Source organism: Oenanthe melanoleuca, chromosome 13 (assembly GCF_029582105.1).
Source record: "Oenanthe melanoleuca isolate GR-GAL-2019-014 chromosome 13, OMel1.0, whole genome shotgun sequence".
NCBI lineage: Eukaryota > Metazoa > Chordata > Aves > Passeriformes > Muscicapidae > Oenanthe > Oenanthe melanoleuca.
Window position 1 is genome coordinate 4,832,040 of NC_079347.1, and position 12,138 is coordinate 4,844,177.

The following is a 12,138-nucleotide window of genomic DNA, read 5'->3' on the forward strand; positions in this document are numbered from 1 at the left end:
TCATCCCTTATCCAGTCTCAGCTTCGATCCCATTTCACGTGCCCCGATCCCATCTCATCCCTTATCCCGTCTCAGCTCCGATCCCATTTCACGTGCCCCGATCCCATCTCATCCCTTATCCCGTCTCAGCTCCGATCCCATTTCACGTGCCCCGATCCCATCTCATCCCTTATCCCGTCTCAGCTCCGATCCCATTTCACGTGCCCCGATCCCATCTCATCCCTTATCCCGTCTCAGCTGCGATCCCATCTCGGCCCCGATCCCATCTCATCCCTTATCCCGTCTCAGCTCCGATCCCATTTCACGTGCCCCGATCCCATCTCATCCCTTATCCAGTCTCAGCTTCGATCCCATCTCGGCCCCGATCCCATCTCATCCCTTATCCCGTCTCAGCTCCGATCCCATCTCGGCCCCGATCCCATCTCATCCCTTATCCCGTCTCAGCTCCGATCCCATTTCACGTGCTCCGATCCCATCTCATCCCTTATCCCGTCTCAGCTCCGATCCCATCCCGGCCCCGATCCCATCTCATCCCTTATCCCGTCTCAGCTCCGATCCCATTTCACGTGCCCCGATCCCATCTCATCCCTTATCCCGTCTCAGCTCCGATCCCATTTCACGTGCCCCGCGCGCTCCCGCGGCCCCGTAACTCCCGCCCCGCGCGCTCCCGCGGCCCCGGTGACGTGGCGGGCGCTGATTGGCGGGCGCCGGGCGTAGCGTGGAGGGAGGCACCGCCCCCGCGCCCCTCAGAGCGCGGCCATGGCGTACGGCGGCCTGGCGGTGCCCATCATCGTCATGAGCGTGTTCTGGGGGGTGGTCGGCGGCGTCCTGCCCTGGCTCGTACCCAAGGGGCCGAACCGCGGGTGAGTGACCGGGGGGCGGCGGGCAGCGTGCACCTTCCCTTCCGTGCCCGCGGCTGTGGGGGGAGGCCCTGGCGGAGGCGGCCCCGCAGCCCTGAGGCGCCCCGAGGTTCCCGGGCCTGGGGCGGCCGCAGCCCCGCGGGCTCCCGGTGCGGCCTGGGCCGGGCCGAGGTGCAGCGAGTCACCGGCCCTGGGGCTGCCAGAGCCCCTGGAGCCCCTCAGGGGGTTGGGGTTCCCCTGAGGCCCTGGCTTAGAGCAGCTGTGCCTGCCCCTGGATCCCTGAAGTGTCCCAGGCCAGGCTGGACGGGGCTTGGAGCAGCCTGGGACAGTGGAAGGTGTCCCTGCCCGTGGCAGGGGGTGGAACGAGATGAGGTTTAAGGTCTTTTCAACCGAAGCCTCTGCAGACAGAAGGTCCTGTGCCAAGGTGGCTCATTGTCAGGCGGTATTTGAGCAACAACTTCCTCTTTCTTTCCTTACTTGACCTTTCCTAACTTACTCCACCGTCCCCTGGTTTCACACTGGGTGAGATTGGAAGGGCTGCAGTAGTGGGTTGCAGTTCTGGGTTAAATGTGTGCTGGTGCCCTTGTAGCTGAGGTTTTGCCTGCACAGATTAAAAAGCAGACAGGTTTTTGTCTTTCTCTTTTCTCTAGGAGATAATGGCTTCTTAATCTCCCTTCCTCTCTCTGACACTCCCTCTACTCCACAGGTACCAACTGTCTTTTCTCTCAGTTCTTTATCTAAACCCTCAATATTCCTCAGTCTCTGGTATTTCCTGCCTCACTTTCAAACCTGATGTGTGTTTTATGCCTGTCCTCAGAAATACCTTGGAAAAATGGCTTCCAGGCATGGAAGTGTGGGAATTCTGTGCCTCACTAGCAGAAATTACTGACCTACCATGAGGTTTTGTTACTCAATTGGGGGGAAAAAATACATAGATGGAAATGCATTTTTATAATTTAGAAAAAAAAAAACCATTCCACTTTGCCACTGAGTTTCGTGAGCTGCAGAGATCACTGTTAGAATTTTTTTCCTCTCCTCCCATTTCAAACCCATCTGTGTGTGTGTAGCTGCAGTTTTGCCATTTTCAGTTTCAAGAGCTTGGTTCTTCCTTCTTTTCAGCTTTCCAGTGATTTCTGATACAGCTGTGTTTCACCAAGAAAGGACAATTTTACACTACAGCTTTGAGGGTTTATTTTGTATTCAGTTTGTAAACCCCTCTTTCATTATATTAAATTAAAAGTGATGATTTGACACTAAAATTTTCTTGAAGTAGAATTCTACAAATGGAGAAATCATTTATTATGTGCATGCAGCCTCAGTGGTTCACTGATGTGAAGGACACTGCATCAGATTTTGCTGCTGTTCAGTGATTTTGTCAAATCCAGCTGTAAATGTTGGGCAGAGCTGTCAGTCCTGCAGATCTGAGTCTCTGCAGTTTCCTCAGCTGGAAGGAGCCAGAACATTCACACTGAGTCATCTTTCATATGATCAAAGTTAAACTTGTCCTTGTTTGCTGTGGGGTTTTTGTGTGGATCTTGTGGTCAGTCACAACAATCACATTTCTCCTTCCTCTTGCAGGGTTATCAACACCATGCTGGTGACCTGTGCTGTTTGCTGCTACCTGTTGTAAGTACAAATAATGTCCTGCCTCTTGAGCAAGGCCCACTCCTGTTGTCACCACAGGTTCCTTTTTTATAGCCTCAGAGCAGTTAGAAGCTGTTTGAATGTGTCACAGAGATTTAGACATGTTCTTTTGCAGATCTTGGAATTCTGAGTTCTAAAGACCTTCAGTGTGCTGAAGGAATTTTCCAGTTGGAAAATAATGAGTTAAAAGGAACCTGAATTTTTGTCCTCTGCATGGACTTGCTGTTCCTTCTCTTCAGTTCACTGCCTCATTTGCTCAAAGTATAATGATATTTAGTCAATTCTAAGATTTTCCTAATTCTTAGGCTTTTTTTTCCTTTTTCCTTTCCACTTTACGTTTAATTCTGAGGTAATACTAATTCAAACCCACTGAACAATTTTGCTTTTAGATTCCTTGAATATATTCTCAAAATCTGTTTGAGTAGTGGGTGGAAAAGCTGCTGCATGGTGGTTTTTTTAGTGAGACTTTGATATATTAAGACCATTTCTGTTTAAATGCACAGTGTGTTTTGAGGCTGCCTCCTTTCTGTAGGAGATTTGGTAGCAATAACAAAGTGACTTGTTGAGAGCTCTTCATAAAATGTTTTTTTTAAATCAAGATTTAAGCCAGCTGTAGCTGCAAGCTGCAAGACAAAGCTTGCTTGTGTTTTTTCTCTCTCTTTTTAAAGACTGTAGAGACTGATCTTGTGAAAAAAAAAAAGAAATCTGCTGTGCAAAAATAACTGAAAGAATTTTTTATGGAGAGTAAAGTGGTAAAAGTCTGGTTTTGATCTTAAGGGTTAACTTGTTATAAAAATTATTACTTGGAGTTCCATTCAAACCTGAGTAGTATTTGTACTTTCTTGAATTATTTAGGCATTATTTTTGCTACTCAAAGGAATTTAATAGGAATATTTACAGAAATGCAGCTCAGTGTTGACATGTTCTAGGAGAGGCCTGTTGGTTTAGACTGTGGTACAATTGACACAGGTTTGGTTGTGATATTCAGGGTTAATATCAATTTATACCCTGTAAAATTTATTTCTATTCAGAGTATTTGATATGTGAACTCCTAGGAATTCACTCTTGCTTAACTGTGAAACTCCAGTAAACTTGGGTCTATTTTGAATCCACAGTTTTTAAATTAAGTTTTGCTGAGTGGATATGGAAATTTGAGAATTGAATTTGAGAATCTCAGTGCTATGAAGGTCTCCTTGCCCTGCACATGAAGTTTGTGGCAGCCCAGTCTCATAACAAGTCCCAAATGTTTGGCTAAGAAAGGGTAATTTTTTTTTTGTGATTTTTTACTGGGTTGCTGCATTTATGTCACAGTAAGTTGGGTGGTTTTTAATTAGGAGAAGGATTGAGCTTTTGGTTTTGTTTAAATTTAAAGTTCTCACTTGGTTGTTTTTTCTACAAAACTAATGTCCCACTCTTCTAAAACCTTTGAAGCTTAGGGTTTGGTGTCTTTATTATGTGAAGGAGAGTTTTCCTTGAAGTAGAGACCTTGTGGCATCTGCAGCATCCCCTGGATTGTCATGTGAAATGTATTTGTTGTAGAATTTCTTAACTTTTGGCTGAATTCTTGCATGTCCAGGGGTTCTTTGGTAATTTTGTGGACTCTAATGAGCTCTAACTTGTTTTCTGAATTTCCTTTGGCTTTCTCCAGTTGTACTTTGAAAAAAAAAAAAAAAAAAAAAAAGCAGCAGCAAAATCTTAGGATGTTTTCAACCCTCAGTAGTTGTACCCAACCACAGAAATTGCATGTGTAGTGTCTGCTTGCCAGAATGCAACAAAAAGCAGATTTTCCTCCTCATCTTCCAAGAACTTGCCTCATCACACAGTCTTTCTTTTGTTATTTGCTCATTTATTCTGTATAAAATTGTGGAACAGCCCTGGTTGGAAAGGACCTGCAAAGATCAGCTCCAGCTTGTTTCCCTCTGTTTTATCCAAACACATTGAAGTTTATTGTTCTTGTATCCTTTTCCTTTTGGGGGAGGAGGAGGCACTGAAAACATTTAAGACCTCAATTTTAGGTGATTAAAGAAAGAGATTAATTTTTCATACCAGTATTGAAGGAAGCCCAAAGAATTGTTTCTGAGGGTTCTTGACTGGATATATTAGGATTGAAATATTTTCTGCTGTCCCAGGTGTTTGTGTGTCCTTAGCAGGTGGCTGGTTCTGTTCTGTGCTCCTCTGCACAGCTGCTTAATCTCTGCTAGACCTGCTTTTATACTTTTGAGTTACCTTTCCAGTTACAAATAGGGAATAAACAATTTCCTCTCTTCATTAAACACCACTTGACTGACAAATTGATTTTCACTGAACTGAATTCGAAGTCAATCACATTTCAACTTAAAGCCATTTCTTCTGTACTTAGATTTAACAGTAGTAATTTTGAATAACCATATTGATTACATGGGATTCATTTGGTTGTTCTATGGAAGATATTTGCATCTAATTTGTGTACAGATCCTGTACCCAGAGCCTTTTGAAGAATAAAACATTCCCAGGAATCTCATAAAATCTAAGGCAAGTCTAAGGAGTTCCTGCTGCAGAAATTAGAGGTTACACCATATTGTGAGGTACTGTCAGGGTCTAAATCTATTTTGCTGTGCACAAAGCAGTTCCTGAACAGTGTCATCATGTCCTAAGAGAGGACAGGGTGCCTGGAAAATTGTATTATTTGCTACTGATTTTAACAGGGTTAAAATATGGATGCCCAAATTGACATTTAAACAGAGATAGCAGGACCTTAATTTGTAACACGAGCACAGACAGATGGCAGTTGTGGTGGGAAGACCTTTTAAAAAATCTCTCTGGTACAACAGAAGGGACTTTAATTTCCTTGTCTGAGCTGGATAATTAACAGTAGCTGTTCTAAGTGGGATCTGGTAGAATTTAAGGACCTGTGGGTGGCTCGAATGCCATACCTGCTTTTAGCAGCTCTGGAACATTGCATCTTGGATCCAGAGGTTTGTTTTACTCTGAATGCTGCCTTTTGTTGGGTGTTGTCAGGCTGGATTATTGTATAAAGCAGCATCACTTAAGCAAAACACGGGAAAAGCTTTTTCATGACTTACCTTGAATGCAAGGCAGTTGCAGCCTAACAACTGCTTTAAATTCCTCAGCCCTGGCAGAGCAGGGAGCAGGAATGTGCTGCTGCCCTGGTGCCACCCTGCCTCAGAGCTCAGAGCCTTTTGGAACCTCCAGGCTGCTTTTCCCAAGCCTGGGTGCACAGGCTGGGGTTCTGAATGTGCTCCCAGCTCCTTTAATTCACAGCCATGCTGAGCCTGAGCTCGGGGAGCAGCGAGAGGTGAGAGATTCCTGCATGGAGTTCCTTCCTGCTCTGCAGTGACAAAGGCAATAATGTGCTTTAACAGGCTTTTAGTGTTCTACCCTCCTCCCACTTGTGCTGCTTCAGGATGCTGGAGGCAGATGGCACAGTGCTCTTTGGATCTGTCTGTTGGATCTGAAAAATTAACCCTCACAAAAGAAATTCCCTGATAATTTGAAGAGCTAATTTGTTTTTCTCTTAAGTAGATTTAACACCATGGTCTCAAAATACATTGTTGTCACTGCTTTGGACACAAAGTAGAAACGTGTCACCCTAAAGGTTTTTGGCTGCTCTCAGTGGTGCCTTGCTGATGTTTTAATTCCTTTGTAGAGCCTGCTACGTGTTCCAAGGCTTGTGTGACTGATGGGCTGCTGCAGGCTCAGCTCCTTGTTTTAGCTGGAGTTCTACCCCGTGCAAAACTGAAAGGGGCATTGCAAAGAAATATTGATAAATGTGAAGAGGATTGATGTGTTTTCTTTAAGTCTGACCCACATCTCGTGGCTGTTGCAGGCGTTTTGCAGCCGACCTGCACTTGGTTTGCTGGTCAGAGCATCAAGGTTTGTGTGGAATTTTCCATGACTGCCTAAGCACTCTGATACATTTGTGGCAGCTCCCATTACAAAGCTGCTCTGCTTTTTCTCCTCCTTACAAAGCATTCTAGAAATAGCAGACAGATGAGCCAGTGTGTTCACTAAATGTGTTTATATAGTTAGTATTTAACATAGATTTAAATCCATGGAAGCATCCATTGCTTTTTCTGACTCTTGTAACGTTTACAAAGCAAATATATCTTTTAACAGTGGAATATTTATTTCTGTTTAGCTTTCCTGGATATTTTCCACAAACTACATTCCTCTTGTTCTCAGTTCTGGCCATGGCTTCTGCAGTGTTAGTTCGTGCCCTGCTCCAGTGCAAGGCTGATAATCTGGGGTTTTTGTCATATTGGGGTTGTTTTTTGGTCTTTTTTGTGTTCTTTTGTACCCTTTTGCTTCAGGTCCCTATTTCTTGACCTCTGTCCCAGGTTTAAATTCACTTTTGTTCAGTCTCTGAAAAATCTACCATGTCTGCAAGGGCAGGTTGTTGTGCAGTGAGAAGCAAATGAGAGAGGGGATGTTTCTCAGAGGTTGTTGTTTAAGGGCTGCTTCAAAGGCACTGAAAAAAGGTCTGTCTCTTTTATGTTTCCATCTTCTGAGCCCCCAAATACCTGAGTTTCATGTGTCTCAAAACACTTTCCTGTCAAAAGAGAGGGCAGTGCTATCAGGTGATTTTGTGTTGTTTTCATTTGAACAGGACAATCTATTTCAGTTGCAGAATGATTTGGTGGCAAACTTCATTGCTGGTGTCTGGTCCTTGTGTATGAGCTTGAGTAGAATTTTTATTTGAACCTAGACCTTCCTGAAATACCCTTTTATTCTCTAATAGTTCTCATATTTGGACAACTTTTCCTTTGTCACAAGCTGTCATTTGGCTGATTTGTCTCTTTTGGGTTGGGGGGTTGTCTTGCAGTTGGCTGATTGCAATTCTGGCTCAGCTGAACCCCCTCTTTGGGCCACAGTTAAGCAATGAAACAATCTGGTATCTTAGATATCACTGGCCTTAAGGATGTCTGTGCTGTGCTGCAGCTCATTGGCAGGTGAGTATGATCAGATTTATTGATATATTTGGTGTGTTAAAGCTTCAGGAGACATTGAATAGTAATGGGAGCAGTGTGCTCAAACTGCTGTAGCTCTTTTGGAAGAGGAATCTGTCTGTAGGCTGCAACAAAACTTTTTGGATGTTAGTCTTGATTGGATACGTGAAAAGCTTGAACTGAATTATTAACAGTTATTTTTCTTTCTGTCCTGTTGTGTGGTGCTGTGTTCAGAGGTTTGTGAGGAGAGCAAAACATTACTTCTAAAAATATAATTGGACCAGGGTGTTTTTTAATAGCTAACATAAGTGGATTTCCTAATCTTTACCAATTGTTAAACCTCTCCTCAAGCCTGCTACCATTTCATCTAAGACCTGTCCTGATTTCCAAGGCAACACAGCATTGCCCTCATTCATCTGGGAAGTTGGACTGGGAGCTGCCATTAGAATGTTCTTTATCTCCTGAGCTCACAGCTTGATGGTTTATTTTGTTTTTAATGACAGCCTGTGTGCAGCTTTAATCCTGGGTGAGCCTGGTGGTTGCTATCTGGGCAGTGCTGCTGGAATGTGGTTCTTGCACCTCCTGGGCTTTCTGACAGGGCCAGCAAAAATAAAGTGTTGTACTAAAAGTACCTTGATGCTGCTGGGCTTCTTCAGGAGGGCAGCATTTGGAATTGAAAGTTGAAATAAAGGAAATGTGGAAACAAGCAGCCATGATTATGGTTTAAAAGCTGGTAACTGAATAATTAAACACATTTTTTTTGTCCTTGTACAGCAGTCTCAGTTCAGTGCAGCAGGCAGTGACAATTGATGTTATAGCTCTGTTAAATGCCTTCTGTGAAGCGTCCTGGACATTTGCTCCCCTTCAGAGGTTTCCTGTGGACTGGGATGTTGTCAAACTGGGTCTGTGTGTGTGTCTGCAGCTCCTTTTGAGCACCAAGCAGAAGCTAAAGGTAGACTTGGCCCTGCTTCAATTCCAGGCCTGTAATTAGCTAAGTCAGTCAAGCAGAATTTCCTAGGAGCATTTTCACTGCTTGGGTGCTAACATATAATTAGTTAGCTAAAACAGAGAACAGTGTGTTTTGGTAATGGGCACAAAGATCCCTGAATCCCATAGGATGAATCAGTTGCCTGGGATCTGAACAGTCAAAACCAGCAAGGACAGGCAGAAGCTGAGACACAACCTCTGGACTCCTGCTAACAGAATCAGGCCTTTCCCTCCATTTCAGTGAAGGATTTTCCAGAGAACTGGAGTTAAATTTGTAGCAAGGAAGAGAGGGAACTTGTGTGTTTGAAGATGACTGCAGAGTTTCTGTGGAGCTGTCATTTTTAAACTTATTAATGGAGCATTTCAGCACATGCAGGAGTTTGTTTTAACCTTTCATCTGATTGTATTGGCTTGGTTTTTAAATTAAGGTTGTTATCTCTGAAAAAAAAAAAAAAAAAGGTTTAGAAAAGTAGAAGCATATAATAATCCTCAAATATCTGTTCTTTGTTACTTGAAATGTGCTGTCACACCACTACAGTGTTTGAGTGCTGCAGCAGGGCTGAGGTGCTCCATGTCCTGTCCTTGCTGCTGTGGAGTTTGTGCCTAGTCAGGAGCTGGGAGTGAGATTCCATCTGATAAGAGCTGGGATATCTCTCTGACACTGCATGGATTGCCATCAGTGTAGCAACCAGTTATTTCTGGATTTTGAGATGTGCTTTTCCAGCATTCAGGGGACATGCACTATACTTGTTTCTGCCTCCTGTTCCTTTCAGTTAAGGTTTGGGTAGATTAGTATGGAAAATGCAAAGAGAATGAAGTGCTAACTCCCAAAGTGGAAAGATCCTTAAAAATAAGGATGATTAAAGCAAACCCATTTTACTTTACCAACTGAGCAGCCTGAAAGTGCTCCAGTGAGCTCCTCATGTTCTGCTGAGCAACTCTGCATATGCTGGCTTGATTGATCTGTGCCAAATTCCACAAGTTTGCTCTGTGTTTTCAGGCAGTTTCCCTCCCATCCAAGGGATGACTTTATAGCAATTCAGCTGATACGTCACCAGGTTAATGGCTTGGATGGCAGCATGTAAGAGCACACAGAGCTCTGTAAATCCACTGTGGACTCTTCCAAAGTGTGATCCAGCACTGCCTTTTCTCCTCAGCTTGGTGAATTCACAGGCTGTGCTCTCAGAGCAGGAGCTGTCTCTGTGCAAGTGGAGAAGGGCTGGCATCCAGCTCACTGGGTGCTGTTACAGCAGTGAAAACATTCCAGGGAAATAGTTGTTCTACCAGCTTATAATGTAACTAAAACTACTCGCAGTAACTTCAGAAATGAAACTGCCAAGAAAACATCCACACAGATGAATTACCTCCAGTTCTTGACCATTGCTCAGTGCATCTGTGGAATGGAAATTGCTGTGGTTAACAGCCAGGCCTTCAATTAGCAAACTGTCTCCATGGACGGGAATAATGAGGTTGCCTCTTGCTTTGCAGGTGAAGAAGAGATGAGAATCTCCACTGGCCCAAAGGTGCCCTTGCTGTAGCTGGTTGGATACGAAGCCTGCAGTAATGCCTTAACTTTTCTAATGTTCTTCAAGTGGCCTCTTCAAAATTCTGTGGTTTTTCTTACTACTCCATTTAACAGAGTGCCTAATGCAATTGATACTCCTCTTTGGTGCTGTCAGTTTTTGACTGTTAACTCCAGATGTGATGAAAATTTCTATTTTTACGGGTCATGGAATCACATTTTATCTGTAAGAACACTCTATATTTGCAGGTCTTAGCTTGTCTGTCATTGTGCTGTTCACCCCTGTTCTGCTTGCACTGGACAAAAATGTGTGCAATAAATTGTGTGAGGAGAGGAGAAGCAGTGGTACCATGTGCTGATGGCAATTTTTTTGTTGCTTTTTTCCAAATGAATTGTATTCTTGAGAAATCTGGCCTTAAATTTCTCATGCCTGGAAATAAAACTAATCCTCTGCTTGATACAAAATGTTCTTGTGCCATGTTTAACTGTTACTTTTCTGTGGGTTTAATTGGATACTTAGAGTAGAGCTGAGGATATTTAGATGATGTGGCTAAATTATAAGGAAGTTAAATAGTAGGAATAAATGGGGGATTGTTGCCTGTATCAAGACCTCTGGGGTAGATCTATAATAGGATTAAATTTGCAATTTAAAATTGCTGAAAGATGCAGGAATAAGTGAGTGCTTGGCTTGAGAGCCTCTTTTCCAGGAACTTCCTATTTTCTATGGGGGACTCAGAGCAAAGGTAACATGGTTTGGATGAAACCTTCAGAGAGATTTTGACAGGAGGCTGATTTAATCCCTGGCATGTTTTAGGATATTTATAGGAATTGAACAGCAAACATTGCAGTTGTTTTGTGCTGACCTGACCCTTGCATGTGGAATTGCAGACCTGGGAAGGCACATGGCAACATAGGCAAGAGGTTCCTGAGGCTCCTGAGTCCATGGGGATGGGGATGGATCTGCTCAGTTGTTGGCTGAGGAGCAGCTCCAAAGGATAAAAATGCTGCTTCCTGAATGCTTCCTTTCCTCATGGCCTTATAAATTACAGTTATTGCCTTCACTGTTATGCACAAGGACATAATGGAATGGTTAATATTTGATTTGCTTTTCCCTCTTGGATAGCACCATTAACATGTTCAGTGGGACAGCACTCATTACTACACAGGAAATTCCAAGATCCTGACATCTAACTTGCAGTGATCCAGAACTGGACAGTGTGAATTGCAAAAGAAGGAAGAATGTGCCCATTTTTACAAATAAGCACAGCAGCTGTTGGGACTGGAATAGTGGATTTTTGTGTCCTGTTACCTTCTAAGAGCTGTATTTTACCATGCAATATGTTGTACACCATCATGTTACACAGTCTGTACCAAATAATTCCTAGGAAAATTGAAACCAAGTGATCATATAAAACCTGAAGGTTGTTGTTTGAATTTTGAAGTGTGTGGAGGGTAAAATATGTTGACATTGCATGAGAAGAGGGAGAGAAATACTTCAAAATATCATTGACAGTTTAGAGATTTTAAAATATGTTGTTCTGCTTGTCATATATATCCTAAAGTGAAATATCCCAAAAGAAAACACCCAGTGACAAACAGTGCTGTTTATTGTGTTACCACTGTCTTTAACAAGCTTTCTATTTTAGGTTCTAAGCTACTCAATTGCTCTAGAAGAGAGAAGTGAAGCAGAGTTCCCATGGGGTGTCTCACTGGTGCTGAATTTAATGGAAAGAGCGATTCCAAGCCAGGACAAAGAAGCAATTTTCACCTAGATACTTCCTAGAAAGACATTCTCCTTTTCCAGAGTGGTTAATATTTCCTCTGAAGCAGATGCCAGGTGGTAGCATGAATGAAGAAGCCAAAATAATAATATTTTGTGTCTGTTCTGCTGGATGTTGCATGGTGGTTGGGGAATGATCTGCTCCATGTGTGCCAAGAATTAACACCTGGGATAATTTCTTTATTTTTTTGCATGACTGCAGGAAATGAGAAGAGAGGGATTCAGCCACTGGTGTTTAACAAACAATGCAGGTACCAGAGCTTTTATCAGGCATCCCTCTGTTTTCTGGCAGCAGAACAGAATGCAGAATGTTCAAGTATAAAAGAAAGAAGTTTGTGCTTGAAATGGAAAACTTGTGCCTGTGTTGAAAGATACTTGGGTAAAAAATGAGGAAGGTGA

The 12,138-nt window shown here is 43.2% G+C and overlaps 1 protein-coding gene across 1 annotated transcript; it reads left to right on the forward strand.

Annotated features, from left to right (window-relative positions):
* The first annotated feature begins 684 nt into the window (after positions 1 to 684).
* ATP6V0E1 (ATPase H+ transporting V0 subunit e1) lies at positions 685 to 10,117 on the forward strand. Its single transcript, XM_056502658.1, has 4 exons — positions 685 to 863; positions 2,439 to 2,486; positions 7,327 to 7,453; positions 9,926 to 10,117. Exons 1-3 carry the CDS (start codon positions 760 to 762, stop codon positions 7,418 to 7,420), a joined length of 246 nt encoding a protein of 81 aa, XP_056358633.1. The 5' UTR covers positions 685 to 759; the 3' UTR covers positions 7,421 to 7,453; positions 9,926 to 10,117.
* The last annotated feature ends 2,021 nt before the right edge of the window (positions 10,118 to 12,138 follow it).